General features: G+C 37.4%; 3 protein-coding genes across 3 annotated transcripts; 1 reads left to right on the top strand and 2 right to left on the bottom strand.

The window, feature by feature from the left end:
• Positions 1–11,734: 11,734 nt before the first annotated feature.
• On the top strand, positions 11,735–12,766 carry LOC104753643 (uncharacterized). The gene has a single exon (XM_010475865.2). It carries the CDS (start codon positions 11,735–11,737, stop codon positions 12,764–12,766), a length of 1,032 nt encoding a protein of 343 aa, XP_010474167.2.
• Positions 12,767–13,034: 268 nt separating this feature from the next.
• On the bottom strand, positions 13,035–13,550 carry LOC147925656 (uncharacterized protein At4g04775-like). The gene has a single exon (XM_087492706.1). The coding sequence runs from the start codon at positions 13,548–13,550 to the stop codon at positions 13,035–13,037; it is 516 nt and encodes a 171-aa protein (XP_087348832.1).
• Positions 13,551–14,407: 857 nt separating this feature from the next.
• Positions 14,408–15,648, bottom strand: LOC104753642 (glycerophosphodiester phosphodiesterase GDPDL1). The gene is made up of 4 exons (XM_087492705.1): positions 15,627–15,648; positions 14,883–15,503; positions 14,758–14,796; positions 14,408–14,676 (listed from the first exon to the last, which is right to left on the bottom strand). Exons 1-4 carry the CDS (start codon positions 15,646–15,648, stop codon positions 14,408–14,410), a joined length of 951 nt encoding a protein of 316 aa, XP_087348831.1.
• Between the last annotated feature and the right edge of the window lie 56 nt (positions 15,649–15,704).

The raw sequence follows: 15,704 nt of genomic DNA, 5'->3' as shown, positions 1-15,704 counted from the left end.
TTGAGAATCTGCTGCTAGCTACGGAGCTTGTTAAAGACTACCATAAGGATTCCATCTCTAGTCGTTGTGCTATCAAGATTGACATCTCCAAGGCTTTTGACTCTGTTCAATGGTCCTTCCTTCAGAATGTCCTAGCTGCTATGGCATTTCCACCGGACTTTATCCATTGGATCATGCTCGTGTCACTACTGCTTCCTTTTCAGTTCAGGTGAATGGTGAGCTAGCGGGGTATTTTAACATTACCAGGGGGTTGAGTCAAGGTTGTTCACTGTCTCCTTACCTTTTTGTTATTTGTATGGATGTGCTCTCTAAGATGCTGGATAAAGCCGCGGGGTTGAGAAAATTTGGGTTCCATCCGCATTGTAAAAACATGGGTCTCACTCATCTTTCATTTGCTGTTGATCTCATGATTTTTTCTGATGGTAAGTTACAGTTGATTGAGGGTATCGTGGAGACTTTTGCCATTTTTGGGAAATTGTTTGGGCTCTAAATAAGCCTTGAGAAGTCGACTATATATTTTGGGAGACTTACAACGACACTCCCTGCTGAGCTGGTGAATAGGTTCCCTTTTGCGGTTGGTACGCTCCTTGTTCGCTATTTAGGTTTGCCCCTGGTGACCAAACGTCTCACCTCTACTGATCTTCTACCTTTGTTTGAGCACATAAAGCACAAAATTGGTTCTTGGACAACAATTTTCCTCTCTTATGCTGGTCGTCTGAATTTGGTTGCATCGGTTTTGTGGAGCATTTGCAACTTCTGGATAGCGGCTTTTAGGCTATCTCGAGCATGTATACGGGATCTTGATAAATTTTGTGCTGCTTATCTTTGGTCTGGTACGGAATTGAAGTCTACAAAGGCAAAGATAGCATGGGGGATGTGTGTAAGCCAAAACAAGAAGGAGGATTAGGTTTACGCTCTCTTAAGGTGGCAAATGATGTCTGTTTGTTTGAAGCTAATTTGGCGCATTGATTCACATGCTTCCTCTTTTTGGGTAAAGTGGATAGATCAAAACCTTCTTCGCCATGGCTCTTTTTGGGCTGTACCTTCTCATACCACTCTTGGGTCGTGGATGTGGCATAAGTTGCTTAACACTACAAGAAAATAAGTCCATTGTCACATAATATTCCGTCACAATAATTTTTTTTCGTCACAATAAATATATCGTTACGAATCTGTGACGATTGGTGAATGATTACAATACACTGGTCACAAATTTTTTTTAGTCACTAAAACGTCACACGAGTTGCGACTAACTCATATGTATCTATTTCATCACCAAATGTAACGATTTGTACAGGCATCTAAAAGGTCACATTTGCTTACTAAAATTATCGTCCCAAATACGTTTTATTTCATGACAGAAATCACGTATCAAGTTAGTCACTGTTTACGACGCCGTTGTAGTCTCAAAACGTCACACTTAGTGACCTATAAAATATCACTTGCCCGTCACAACTACTAACTAAGAACATGTATCAAAGACCGTCATTTATTATGACAAAATTTTAGTCTCAAAACCGTAATGCTGTTTGTTACTATAATGTTTAGCTCATGACGACCAACCACTAGTATCAAAATAATTACAATTAATGATCCAAACAAGCTGTATATTAATAATTACAAAAATATATAATAAAATAACTTATTCATTTATAAATGAAAGTAAACAAAACCAATATGAGAAATCCTATTATGAATAAACAAAACAAAACTTAGTTAAATAGCAACTCCATGGAAACTTGTGGAGACATAGATGTTTTCAAGTGCTTGGAGACTTTTCTCTAGGAGTAAATTGTCATCATGACTCTTTTTCAGTAGGATTAATATTCTCAACTCTATGAATCATCGAAAGATATAGAAATTCCATTTTGCATTAACTAGTCCAAATACAAGGCTTGTTTTCATATTTCAGCAATCTATAAAAAAAACACAAGTATATGAACATTGATATATATTTTCAAACGCAAATAAAAATAGTAATTTTTAATTCATCAAAAAATATGTAGCTATGCATAATTCAGTCTATAAATATTACCTAATTTTTTCTCCTTTTGGGTTAGACTATCTATTGCCAAACCCTCACCGTTTGAAGACTATCTCTGTGACAAATGTTCTTGCACATGTTCATCAAAATTTTCTGCAATAACTCCATATAAATATAAACAAATAAATATATACGTAGGTGGCATCACAACAGTTTCTTCAAATCAATGTAACTATGTGACATCACTTCAAATCCTTTATATATACTAATATATAGATCGATTAGAATAGTCAAACAGAAAATCTATATATACATCTTATATACATCCATTAGATTAGTCAGAACCAAATCACTCCGCAAGTATATATGCTGAGTGACAATAGAAAAAGATGACAGTAGACAAACAATAATTTCAATGGTTGATTGCATAATATAGATCTAATAATTTAATAAAAAAGATATATGGACTCTAACCTTCTCATCAGTGAAAACTAGAGAAACAAAGCGGCGAGAAGAAAGAGTAATCTAGTTTTTAATTAGGGTTACAATTTAAGTATTAGGTATATCCCCTATATAATACAAGCGAAGTTTTAAGATATAATAAATATTTAGTAAGTTTTAGAGGGAAATTCCAAAAATTACTAAATATTTCAGAAAATGTAGGCGCTTTTTAGTGCTTAGAAGTTCTAATTATTAATAAAAATAAAATATTTTCTAAAAATTAAAAATCTAGTTTACGATATCTTAAACATCTTTCTTAAATTTAATTAAAATAATAATGAGACTATTTAATCGGCTGCTATTTAAACATAAATTCAAAACAGCTTTAAAATAATAATCATAATTCCTTACATGTTCTTGTAACCAACTTGCAGTTATTTTTCTCTAAGCAAGGTTAGATTATCTCCATTTATGCCAAGATTAGCAGCAACTATGATTTCATTGAACAACCTACATAAAAAAAAAGGGAATTATTAAGAAATATAACACTCATTTAAGCCACTAATTAATTTAGTTTACAAAAGAAAGTTTTTAATTATTAGTTTTATTTACCTTAATAAAATACAATGATCATTCTCTATGTAAAACTATATTTAACTGGTTAATCAATGTTTGACAAAATTTCATAATACCATTACAATTGTTATGACTTAAATTATCATAAAAAAATATTGTTACTGTTTCTGACAACTTTTTGTCATAAATTAATCTGTAATCATAGTATTTTGACTAAACAATTACGAATTTGTTACAATTTTCTTTCTTCCTAATATAGTATCTAAAAGGTCACAAATATGTGACAAATATTTTGTCTCAAATAAATTTCACTATTTATGACTACATAATTGTAGTAAAACCGTCACACTTTGTTACAATTAATAATATCGACACCATTTAGTTGCTAATAGAGACAATTTTCAGTGACGATTTAATTCGTAATAATATTGTGACGAAATAATTACGAATTTATTACTAAAAAAATATCATAACATAGTATCTAAAATGTCACAAATTTGTGACCAAAAAAATTCCTCTCAAGCAAACGTCACAATGACCACTTTTTCTTGTAGTGTAAGTATCGAGAGATAGCAAAGCCTTTTTGTAAGTCGGAAGTACGGGATGGTAAACTCACCTCTTTTTGGTATGATGACTGGTCTGATTTGGGTAGGCTTGTTGATGTGATCGGTGATCCTTTTTTTGACTTGGGTATTGCTCAACAAGCTACGGTTGCAGAAGCCTGAGCTCATCGTCTTGACATTCTCAACTCCGTTGAAGAGGTTTTGGTCCGTACGTTGCAGCATCATGTTGAGGGGGATGATAGAGTTCTTTGGCGAGGTACGAACGATGTTTTCAGGCCCAGGTTTTCAACTAAACAGACCTGGAATCTCATTCGTTTAGTTTCAGATAGAGTGGCTTGGTATAAGGGGGTCTGGTTCACCCATAACACACCTAAATATTCCTTCTGTGTTTGGTTGGCTGTTTGGGACCGCTTGTCCACTGGAGACCGTATGCTTCAATGAAATCGTCGAGCAGTCTCGGCTTGTCCTTTTTGCAACTTCACGATTGAATCCCGTAATAACCTGTTTTTTCAGTGTAGCTATGCTTCGGAGGTTTGGGGAGCTTTGGCAAAGAATATCTAAGGGCCGAGGTATACTACGGATTGGTCTACCCTTATCACATGTGTTTCAACCCCATGGTCGCACAAGGTGCATGGGTTTTTAGCGCGATACCTCTTCCAAGCTACGGTGCACACCATCTGGCGAGAGCGTAATGCACACAAGCATGGTCAGGCTCCGACACCGGCGTCCATTATAATCACCATCCTTGATAAAAAATGTGGCATCGACTATTGGCTATCTCTGCAATGGGGGATTGTCGATACGAGGGAGGTCTTCAGGCTTGGTTTGCTTCAAGGGAACTAGGCTAAAACTGTAGTAGTTTTCTCTATTAAAATTTTTCAAACTCATGCTGCACTTGATGTAAAATCGCAATTTTTTCTTTGAGTCAAATTTAACATTATATTCAAAAAAAAAAAAAATGGTAATCATTTGTGAGTCATTTGGTGACAAATATTGTAGGAAACTTACTTTTGTATCTTGCAGCTGTGAAAGGGAACTCGGTGATGATTCCATTGATACCGGCTAAAGAGATGTATGTGTTTATCTCAATATTTGCATCTGAATAGAAGTCCCATGGTTGTGAGACAAACTCATTACGAAACAATTCCACATAAAGCGGGAGCTGAGATTTCTGTAGTCTCTCCACAACATTGGTTTGCCCAGCGAGGAACGAATTAGAGTAATGAAAGACAGAACCTTTGTTGATGACAACAGCATTAGCGAATTCTTGTATTTCTTCGATACCATAATCACAGATGACTTTTTGAATTTGGTAAGCAGTCTTGTACTTAGTCTGCTTCTTGAAGTCAAGTAGAACCGAGCTGTCCGTAGACTGAATAATAACCTTTGATGTTGTTGTTCCATTGTTGTAACCAGCTTCTATGAGTGTATCGAGAACCGCTTTAACCACGTCGAACCCTTGAGTGACTCTCAAGTATGCTGTATTCTGAGGGATGCAAAAAGACATTAGAAGATGTCCGATTGATAAAAAAAAACTAAGGTACACGAGAACTCACCTCTACATTGATCAAGACAGCAGAGAGAGAAGTGGAGTTTGTTGCCAAGTTTAGGAATTCAAAAAGGGAAATAAGGTTTCCTGAATATCTCTCTTTAGGATGTCTAAACATATTGTACTCCTTGTAGGGGCTTGTGTTGAGATTTTAATCGGTTTAATATTGGGTTAAAATATAATTGATATATTGTAAATACACAATTAATAAATTAACCACAAATATATAAGCCAACTAAAAGAAACATTCTTATATTTATTTGGAAATTACTCACAATACAAAGTTTATAACTTAATAGTAAAAGCACTCAAATCTCACACCACTCGTTATTTTCTCAAACCTCACACACTCACTTATTTTGTATGTTGCTTAGTATTGCAACTTCTCTTTTATTATACTGAATGCTATGGGATAATTTTCTCTCGCTTGATTTCTCTCTATTTATAGAAGGCTTGCAGCCCACTTTTGTTGACAAACATAACAACCACCACTTCTTATTTCAACAATAGAAGCACCGTCCTTTTTAATTAGCTTCTCTTTTTGACTTTCAGTAAATCTTTGTAGCACATGTGAAAGTGATGATGAATTACTTTTAACACTCCCCCTCATTATCAACTTTCCTTGTGCGTGTAGTCATTCCAAGTAACATTCGAAATTCGATAACCTTTGATGCAGATAAGCTTTTTGTAAAGATGTCTGCAACCTGATCTTGTGTCTTGACTGGTTTCATGACAATATCTCTTTGAAGTACCTTTTCTCGCAAGAAATGATAATGTACCTCCACATGTTTTGTTCGAGCATGAAAAACAGGCTTTTCGGCTAAACGAACTGCTGAAAAGTTGTCACAGTGTAATGGAACTCCATCTTCTATCGGTTGGTTTAAATCTTTCATGAGTTGAGTCAACCAAGAACATTCTTGTGCTGCCATTGCTCCTGCTCTATATTCTGCTTCTGTGGTTGAAAGAGAAACGGTAGGTTGTCTCTTACTGCACCATGATATAGCTCCAGAGCCAAGGTTAAATACATATCCAGTAGTTGACCTCCGAGTGTCATGATCTCCAGCATAGTAAGCATCGCAATAACCATTGAGCTTACTTTGTACTCCTTTCTTGTAAAATAGTCCCCAATCAATCGTGCCTTTGATATATCTCAAGTTTCTTTTAACTGCTTCAAGGTGTGGTTTCTTCGGTTTCTGCATGAACCTGCTAACAACGCCTACAACGAAAGTTATGTCGGGTCTAGAAAGAGTAAGATAGATAAGACTACCTACGATTTGTCGATACATTGTTGTATCATCCAAGTTTTTCCCACCATAGACACACAAATTCACATTTGGCTCCATTGGTGTTATGATTGGTTTACACTCAGCTAACCCGAACTTCTGAATGAGATCTCTTGCATATTTCTGTTGACCAAGAAATATGCCTCCGTTTTTTCTTTCAACTTCCAATCCTAGGAAGTGATTTAATTCATCAAGTTCTTTCATTTGAAATCGAACAGACAAGTTTTCCCTTGTCCTTTGAGTCTCGCCCGTGTCATCTCCCGTAATGATTATATCATCGACATATACAAGAATAATTGATAATTTTTCCCCTTTAACCTTCACAAACAGACTTGAATCTGCTGGGGCAACATGATAACCACTTTGGAACAAAAACTCTGCAATCTTCCCGTACCATGCTCTAGGCGCTTGCTTCAAACCATACAATGCCTTCTGTTTGTGATTCACGAATCCTTGGGGTTGATCAATATAGATTTCACGATCAAGTTCTTTGTGTAGAAAGGCGTTCTTCACATCCATCTACCATAATTTCCATGACTTACTTGCGGCTAGTGCTAGTAGCACACGAACTGTGGTTATCTTTGCTACTGGACTAAATGTCTCATCATAGTCTATACCATACTCTTGAGAAAATCCAAGTACAACTAATTGGGCCTTGTATCGTTTGATTGTACCGTCTGGAAGAGTTTTCAGCTTGTAAACCCATTTGCAGGATATTGGTTTAACACCTTCCGGTTTAGGCACTAAATTCCAAGTTTGATTTTGTTTTAGTGCCGAAATTTCTTCTTCCATAGCTTTTCTCCATTCTGGATTCATGGATGCTTTTTCGAATGTAGTTGGCTCTTTAACTTCAGCATATGCAGCATTTATGTACGTTGGATTTTTACGTCTTTCTCTTATAGACCTTCGTAGTTGAGGTTGTACTGGCTCCACTTGTTGTTCTTCTTGTTGAGTGGTCTCCACCTCATTTGGTGTTTCATGAACACCTGTTTTCCAAGGGCTTCTTGACTTGGATCCAACGTTTGATTGAGGTGACAGTAACTGTTCTTATGTGTCTTCATTGCCACGAGAAGATTCTAGTTGTAACTTAGTTTGTAATTTTTCTTGCAACTCATGTGTATCTGGTAAAGCTACCTTGTTTGCCCACCACGAAGATGCCTCATCAAATACAACATTTCGTGAGACATATCTTGTTTGTATTGGGATCACAACATCTCCAGCCTTTCTTTTGTTCGTCGTATCCCACAAAAATGCAGCGAATGGCCTTCTTGTCAAATTTACTGCGATCTTCATCGGCAATAAAAACATAGCACACACATCCAAATACTCGAAAGTAATTAACCGTTGGTTTCACATCATATAACTTCTGAAATGGTGAAACAAACTCCAATCTCGGTTGTGGCAGCCTATTGGTGATATAAACAGCTGTCTTCATGCATTCTGCCCAAAATCTTGTATCAACGTTCTTAGCGTGTAGAAGACTTCGACAAATTTCTGCGAGGTGGCGATTCTTTCTTTCTGCTACTCCATTTTGCTGTGGAGTTTTTGCACAAGTGATTTGTCTCCGAATATTAAGCTCCTTAAGGTAGTTGTTAAACTCGTTTGAAGTGTATTCTCCTCCATTATCAGTGTGTAGGCACTTGATCTTTTTACCGAGCTCACGTTCTATTGTGGTCTTGAATTCTTTAAATTTTTCTAACTACGCTTTAGAAAATAAACCCATACGTATCTTGAAAAATCATCAATGAAGGTTATCAAATATTGATAACCACGTGTTGATGGTTGTTTGATTTTTCCCAGCAAATCTGAATGAACCAGCTCCAACGGCTCCTTAGCTTTAAAATTTGAATCCTTGTAAGGCAATTGATGTGCCTTACCATATTGGCATCCTGCGCACACAATCTCATGGTTCATCTCAAGTTGTGGGAGTCCCTTCAACATCGACTTCTGCATCATAATCTTTAATTTGTTGTAATTGACATGTCCGAGTCGTGCATGCCACAAGTCGCCAGTGTCACTTCTCCTCGTCCTTTCCACATAGGCTTCTTCTGCTGACATCACATAAATAGCCCTCATTTTTGGTCCTTCTAAGAACGGTGTGCCAATGATTTTAATTCTCGACACACCTTCACATCTTATGGGCCAAACAATACGTAGTTGCCTGCACTTGTCAGTATGGGTACGAATAACAAGTTCTTCTTCATCCCCGGAACATGATAAACATTTCGAAGTTGAAATTCTTCATGTCCATTCTTTTTTGGTAGATTCGTCTCACCAACATGGGCTATTGGCAATTGTGTGTTATCAGCTGTTATAATAACACGATCTCCATTGTATTTTGTGATGTTCGCCAATTTTGACACATCTCCTGTCATATGAATTGAACACCCAGAGTCAACGATCCAATCTTTTTTGTAGTCGACTGAGTGAAAATTCTATTATTGAGTCTTCCTTTCGTCCTTCTTCAATGTCTACTTCCTTCGCAAAGAAAGAAGTTTCAAACTCCCAATCTTCTTCTCCTTGGCCTTCATTCTTTAAGCTTGTGGCAGCATTTCCTTCAACTTTCTTCGACCAACAATTTCTTGCATAATGTCCCTTCTTGCCAAATTGGTAACATGCATCACTTTGAATATTATTTTGTTGCCATCGGTTCTGACCACCTTGATTATTTTGAGCTCCTCGAGCTCCCCCTGATTGGAAACTTCTCTCATGGTTTCCTTGAGAATCTCGTTCTTGTCCGTTGAGTCTCCTGGTACCACGTCCACGTCCGCGTCCTCGACCGCGACCTCGACCACGTCCTCGACCACGACCATAACCTTGGTCATTTCTCTTATTGGTGAATAAAGTTGTCTCTTCACCATTGTTTGGTCGACTAAGTGTGGGTTTATCTAGATCCTCCTCATTCATTAGAAAATTCTCTAGATCTGCTAAAGTTGGCTCGGTAGCCCAGCCTCGAGTTGCTGTAATAATACTCTTGTATTCCGGCTTCAGACCATGAATGATAATTCTTTTCATTCTTGTCTGAGTAATACAATTTTCAGGATCTAGTTTAGAAATCTCATCACAAAGAGACTTCACCTTCGAAAAATATTGACTCACGGACATATTCTTCTCGGCGATAGACAAAAGCTCATTCTCAAGCCGTTGTAATTTTGCGTCATTCTTCTTCGCAAAAATTGCCGTCAATATGTCCCAGGCTTCTTTTGGTGTTCGGGCATCTTTAATCCGTTGTAGAAAATCTTCTTCTACAGCCACGGGTAAAACGTACATGGCTTTACCTGCCTTGACCTTCCACTTCTCTAAGGCGTCATGATCACTTGTTGGTCTTTGAGATGCAGCATCTTGTCGTACTGGTGTTGAGGTTTCGGAAGTTGTGTATGTGCTTCTTGCTTCTCTTGGTGGTGTCGTCTCAGCTCCGTTAACGATATCCCATAAATCTTGTCCGAGCAAATAAAACTTCATGCGAGTACTCCATGACCCATAATTGTTGTTATTGAGCTTCTCAATAGAGGTAGTAAAATCTGCCATGATTTTACCAAATATTTCCAAATAACAACTAAACAAATAAATATTAGAGTTGGTCGGATCGACTTCGCTCTGATACCAAATATTGAGATTTTAATCGGTTTAATATTGGGTTAAAATATAATTGATATATTGTAAATACACAATTATTAAATTAACCACAAATATAAAAGCCAGCTAAAAGAAACACTCTTATATTTATTTGGAAATCACTCACAATACAAAGTTTATAACTTAATAGTAAAAGCACTCAAATCTCACACCACTCGTTATTTTCACAAACCTCACACACTCACTTATTTTAGGAAAAACGGCTTTTTCATACCTGGACAAGCCCATGTGTTCGATTCATACATCGGACTATGACCTGTGCGTTAAAATACATTGACTTTAGAAAATAAGAATTACATACGTCAACTATTGTTTTTGTGCTAACATATACAAAAACGTGATTAATTAGTAACTCTGTGAATTTCTCCGTTAAGCCAATCTGACGTGGAATCCACGTGTGAAAGTAGAAGCAAACGACGTCGTTTTGGTTTATTTGAGAGTGTTAATTTTTGCCCAAAACGACGTCGTTTCTCATTTTTCCCTAAATCTATCTCTTTTCCTCGAATCGATATCTCTCGCAAAAGAACCCTAGCGTTTGGGGATTTCGGGGTTTCCGGTTAATCGAAAAAAATAGGAGCGGTGGAAGTTAATTGCGATGAATCGCGATGTTACCGATGAGACGAGAGTCGAAGAGCCAGTTCCTAGATAGTAAATTTCTCCTTTTAACATTTCTGAATTTTGTTATTGTTGATCCGTTTTTGCGTTTTAATGGTAGATGTCGATAGATAGTTTGAGTAATTGTTGTTCATAGTTGCATAGAGTGATGGATTATTAATGGGTCTGTTGGGGATACAAAAAATCTCGGTTATTTATTGTTCCACTCCAAAAATTCACACAATTTTCTTTATTTTTTCAGCCCTGATGCTGATGATGATGCTACTTTCCAGATTTACCATGGTGGAAAGTTTGTCAATGCAGAAGTTAATGTGGCTATATATGTTGGAGGTGAGAGTCACACTCTTGAATGCAAGCCGGAAGCAGTTTTTACAAATATGTTGGAGTCTTTTGGGGTGTCTTTGTTTGGTCATAGGATCTGGTACAAACTTCCATTTGAATCTTGGAGAGAGTTGAAGCTGCTGTATAATGGGAATTTTCAGAGGATGTGTCTAGCTGCTATGTTTACAAAATCCGTTGAGCTATATGTGGAAAAGGATGAGATATCTGAAGCAGATTGGAAAAGGATGAGCTATATGTGGAAAAGGATGTGTCTAGCTGCTATGTTTACAAAATCCGTTCTAACCCGGGATCAACTGTGGAGGTGGGGACAGTCCGAACTGATGATGGTATTGAGAAGTTTGACACATTCTACGTATGCTTGGCAGGACTCCGGAAGACATTTAATGCTCATTGTCGACCCATAATTGGGATAGATAGTTGTTTCTTGAAGAACAATGTCAAAGGTCGGCTGTTGGCAGCTATTGGAAGAGATGCCAATAACCAGTTCTATTTGGTTGCATGGGGTATTGTGCCTATTGAATACAGAGAGTTGGATTTGGGTTATTAAACTTCTTAAAGCAGACTTGAATCTGGGTGATGGAGAAGGATTTAGTCTCATCTCAGACCGACAGAAGGTATGTTAACTTATCTACTTGTAATGCAATATATAATATGAGTTTAACTTCTAATTGTAATGCTATGATATAATTTTTTATAGGGTTTGCTTATTGCTGTGGAACAAGAGTTGCCCAAAGTAGAACATCGCATGTGTGCTCGCCACATATATGGGAATCTAAGGAGAGCATACCCAGGAAAAGAATTGCCTAAACACCTATTTTGGGCTGTTGCGAAAAGTTTCAATGAGGCAGACTATAACAAAGCCATGGAAGAGCTGAAGCAGTTTGATCAGGGTGTTTATGAGGCAATGATGAATAAGAATCCTAAGAATTGTAGCCGTGCTTTCTTCAAGTGCACATCACTGTGCGAAGATGTGTCGAACAACTTCTCTGAGTCGTACAACAACACTATCAACCAAGCAAGAGAGATGCCATTGGTAGAAATGTTAGAGACGATAAGAAGACAATGCTTGATCAGGAATGATATGAAAAGAAAGAAGGCTGCAGAGCATAAGGGAAAATACAGTTTGAAAGTGGCCAAAACCATAAAAGAAGAGCAGAGACACTTGAAGTATTGTCAGGTAATCCCTTGTGGCAATGGGCATTATGAAGTGGCTGAACATGTTCATCATGGTTTCAGGGTAGATATGAATGCAAAAACATGTGCTTGTAGAAGGTGGAGTATGACAGGGATACCTTGTTGTCATGTTTTGCGAGTAATTGGGTTGAAGAAGAATCAGAAGCCTGAAGATTTTGTTACATGTGACTGGTTATTGACATCAAGATGGGTTGCTCAGTACAATGAACAACTGATGGGAGTTAATGGTATGTACTTTTGGGAGAAATCCAGTGAACGAGAGCTTCAGCCACCACCTAGAGAGAAAACTAAAGGGCGTACAAAGAAGCAGAAACGAATCAAGGGGAAGAATGAGTCTCCAAAGAAAAAGAGAAAGCAAGGAAAGGAAGTAGAAGAAGAGGCTCCTCCAAAGAAGGTGAAAATAACTAGAGAAGGAATCACTTTGCATTGTTCTCAATGTACCAAGACTGGACATAACACAAGAAGCTGTCAAAATCCTGGGGTTCAAGGTAAGCAAGCTCAGCCAAGAAAGCGTCGAGGGGAAGGAGGTCCAAGTCAACCAAGTCAAGCCTCACAAGCATCTCAGATTTCACTTGGTGATTAATTGTTTTCTATCTTATGATGTTTAAAATTGTAGGATGATATTTTTGGATGTTTATGATTCAGTTAGGATGATGGTTTTTAGGATGTTTCAGTTTAGTAAGGTTAATGATGATGGTGTAAGGTTAAGGATGACTCGGTTAGGATGATGGTGTGATGGTGGTTTTTTTTTTGTCACCTATTTCGGATTCGGATGAAGTATATAAGCCTCAAGGTTAAGGATGTTTAACTCCATTGCATTGCATAACTTAAGTCATACAAACTTGTCATACTTAAAAGAAGAAGGCGTACACAAAAAACATCACTACACTACACACAATCAAATTTTTGACACAACGTAGAGATTGAATCTCTTTCTCACAACAAGCAATCACGACTTTAAGTTCTCCAATCTCCTTCTCACATCCTTCTGCAACAGCTTTGATGGCTTGAATTTCATTTCCGTAGCTGTTCGATACGGCCTCAAATGTGCGTGTCTCCATTGCTAAACTCTCCATCTCAGCTTCCACATCATATAACCCTTTCTCTAACCTTCCCACATCTCCTTTCAACTTCTCAACAACAATCTCAACCTCTTCCATCTCTTCCACCATGGATATATCGGTCGATTTGAACAAATGTCCATTATTTTCCTTTGAGCCGTAAGGACAACAATGAAAAATTCTCCCTGGATTCTTCAATGTTTCTGAAGTCTTGATTATAGACGATGCACCACATCTACATTTTTTAGGTATTCCTCTTTCTGGTCCACGACGTGTGAAGCTCAATTCTAAGCCAAATTCCCACATCAAAATTCTGCATCTATATTTTCGAAATTGAACAATTGAAATTAAACCAAACACAAAACCAAACTTACCCGAACTAGATGACGAAGACATTGGATCCTATTTTTTCCGATTAACCCGAAACCCCGAAATCCCCAAACGCTAGGGTTCTTTTGCGAGAGAGATCGATTCGAGGAAGAGAGATAGATTTAGGGACAAATGAGAAATGACGTCGTTTTGGGCAAAAATTAACACTCTCAAATAAACCAAAATGACGTCGTTTGCTTCTAACTTCACACGTGGATTCCACGTCAGATTGGCTTAACGGAGAAATTAACAGAGTTACTAACTAATCACGTTTTTGTATATGTTAGCACAAAAACAATAGTTGAGGTATGTAGTTTTTATTTTCTAAAGTCAATGTATTTTAACGCACAGGCCATAGTCCGATATATGAATCGAACACATGGGCTTTGTCCAGGTATGAAAAAGCCGTTTTTCCACTTATTTTGTATGTTGCTTAGTATTGCAACTTCTCTTTTATTATACTGAATGCTATGGGATAATTTTCTCTCGCTTGATTTCTCTCTATTTATAGAAGGCTTGCAGCCCACTTTTGTTGACAAACATAACAACCACCACTTCTTATTTCAACAATAGAAGCACCGTCCTTTTTAATTAGCTTCTCTTTTTGACTTTCAGTAAATCTTTGTAGCACATGTGAAAGTGATGATGAATTACTTTTAACAGCTTGAAGTAGCAGCTGTACGAAAGGATGGGAGAAAGAGAGCTTTTTGATTAGTAGTAACAGACTAGCATTTGTTGAAGGCTTGAAGCAATTGGAAAATTAGAAACGAAACGTACGAGTCAAACTCTTGATCTCAAGGCCATGTGAGACTAAAAGTGTATATTCCATCAACTGAGCTAAACTCATGTATAATTGTGGCACGGTTCATAAAGGGAGATAGGGTGACCATTGTGCTGTCCTCGAGATTTATTGAACTTAAGCAAAATGGTGTACCGTCGCTGGACATTTGGACCGAGCAAACAATAACATCAGCACCATTTTTGATTGCCTTCTCATATGCCAAGTTTGTACATCCAGGATAGTCCCCACTCGCACCATTTTTTGATATAATTAGAAAATCCACTGCAGCATGAACCATTTAAAAAATGATGATAAAAGTCAATTATAAGTTTTGTTTAAGTAATTACTCTCAATAGTCAATACCTTGTTTTGTAGCGTTTCTGCCAATGTGGGAGAAGCAGTCTGAGGACAATTTTGAAAAGGAAACTTTTAAGTATTTCCAACAACGTTTTAAGGACAAAATGGTCTGTAGAAGAGATTTTGCTTACCAATTGATGCAGATGCAGTCATGGGAAAATCAGAGATCACACCATCCACAGAGAAATCACCATTGTCCACAAAAGATAGATACTCCGACACTGGATCGTAACTATAGTTATAAGCGAGATCATTATCATTTGCGAAACCTGACACATATACTTCTAATCCTGCTTTGTGAGCATCTTGAACTAATGATGTAGGAGGAAGCAAGTACTGCTTGTCATCGAGTGGAAATATGTAAGACTTGGGAACAAGAATCTTTGAAGCAAACGTCTTGACAAAAGCTAAGTTACTCAATATAGAACCGTAGGTTCGGTTTGTTGTCGGCTCGAAATCTTCTTTCCCAAGAAACTGAAACACAAAACTCGGTCCATTACGCTTGAAACGGCCAGTAATTTTCTTAAAGAAATTCACTTCAGGAGAAGAGATGAAGTCAATGGAAACAGTTCTTGAAACTGATACTAGAAAACTGCTCATGCTTAAATTGTGTTGCTCGTAGAATGCATCGTGCTGAACATGCAACCAAAAACCTCCTTGTGGCTTAATCTGCTCGGCTACATTTTGAATCGTGGGAATCGTATATCCATTTCCATCGAATTTCTCTGATCGCGTGAATATTCCTCGAATCACTGTGGTGAAAAGTAACGTGTCAAAAATTACGAGAAATACCAAACTTTTTTTTCGTGATCTTGAGTCATAAACACTTACATGTTACGTTCTGGAGATCTCTCAAGGTGGAATCAATGGTGAACCAACCCTGAGTAATGACTCCATTAACCGGGTAAGATTTTTGACCATTTGGGTAAACAAATTGAACAGTTGAAGCATTG

The sequence above is a fragment of the Camelina sativa genome, chromosome 16 (assembly GCF_030686135.1).
Source record: "Camelina sativa cultivar CO46 ecotype springtype chromosome 16, ASM3068613v1".
NCBI lineage: Eukaryota > Viridiplantae > Streptophyta > Magnoliopsida > Brassicales > Brassicaceae > Camelina > Camelina sativa.
This window is presented reverse-complemented; position numbering and strand designations above follow the sequence as displayed.

Bases quoted from the DNA above. Each gene is read 5' to 3' on its own strand.
- LOC104753643 (XM_010475865.2), top strand. From the start codon at position 11,735: ATGTGTGCTCGCCACATATATGGGAATCTAAGGAGAGCATACCCAGGA.
- LOC147925656 (XM_087492706.1), bottom strand. From the start codon at position 13,550: ATGTGGGAATTTGGCTTAGAATTGAGCTTCACACGTCGTGGACCAGAA.
- LOC104753642 (XM_087492705.1), bottom strand. From the start codon at position 15,648: ATGGAGTCATTACTCAGGGTTG. The intron at 15,504-15,626 runs GTTCACCATTGA...TTTTCACCACAG, and splicing joins GGAGTCATTACTCAGGGTTG to TGATTCGAGGAATATTCACG. The intron at 14,797-14,882 runs GTAAGCAAAATC...AATTGTCCTCAG, and splicing joins GACTGCATCTGCATCAATTG to ACTGCTTCTCCCACATTGGC.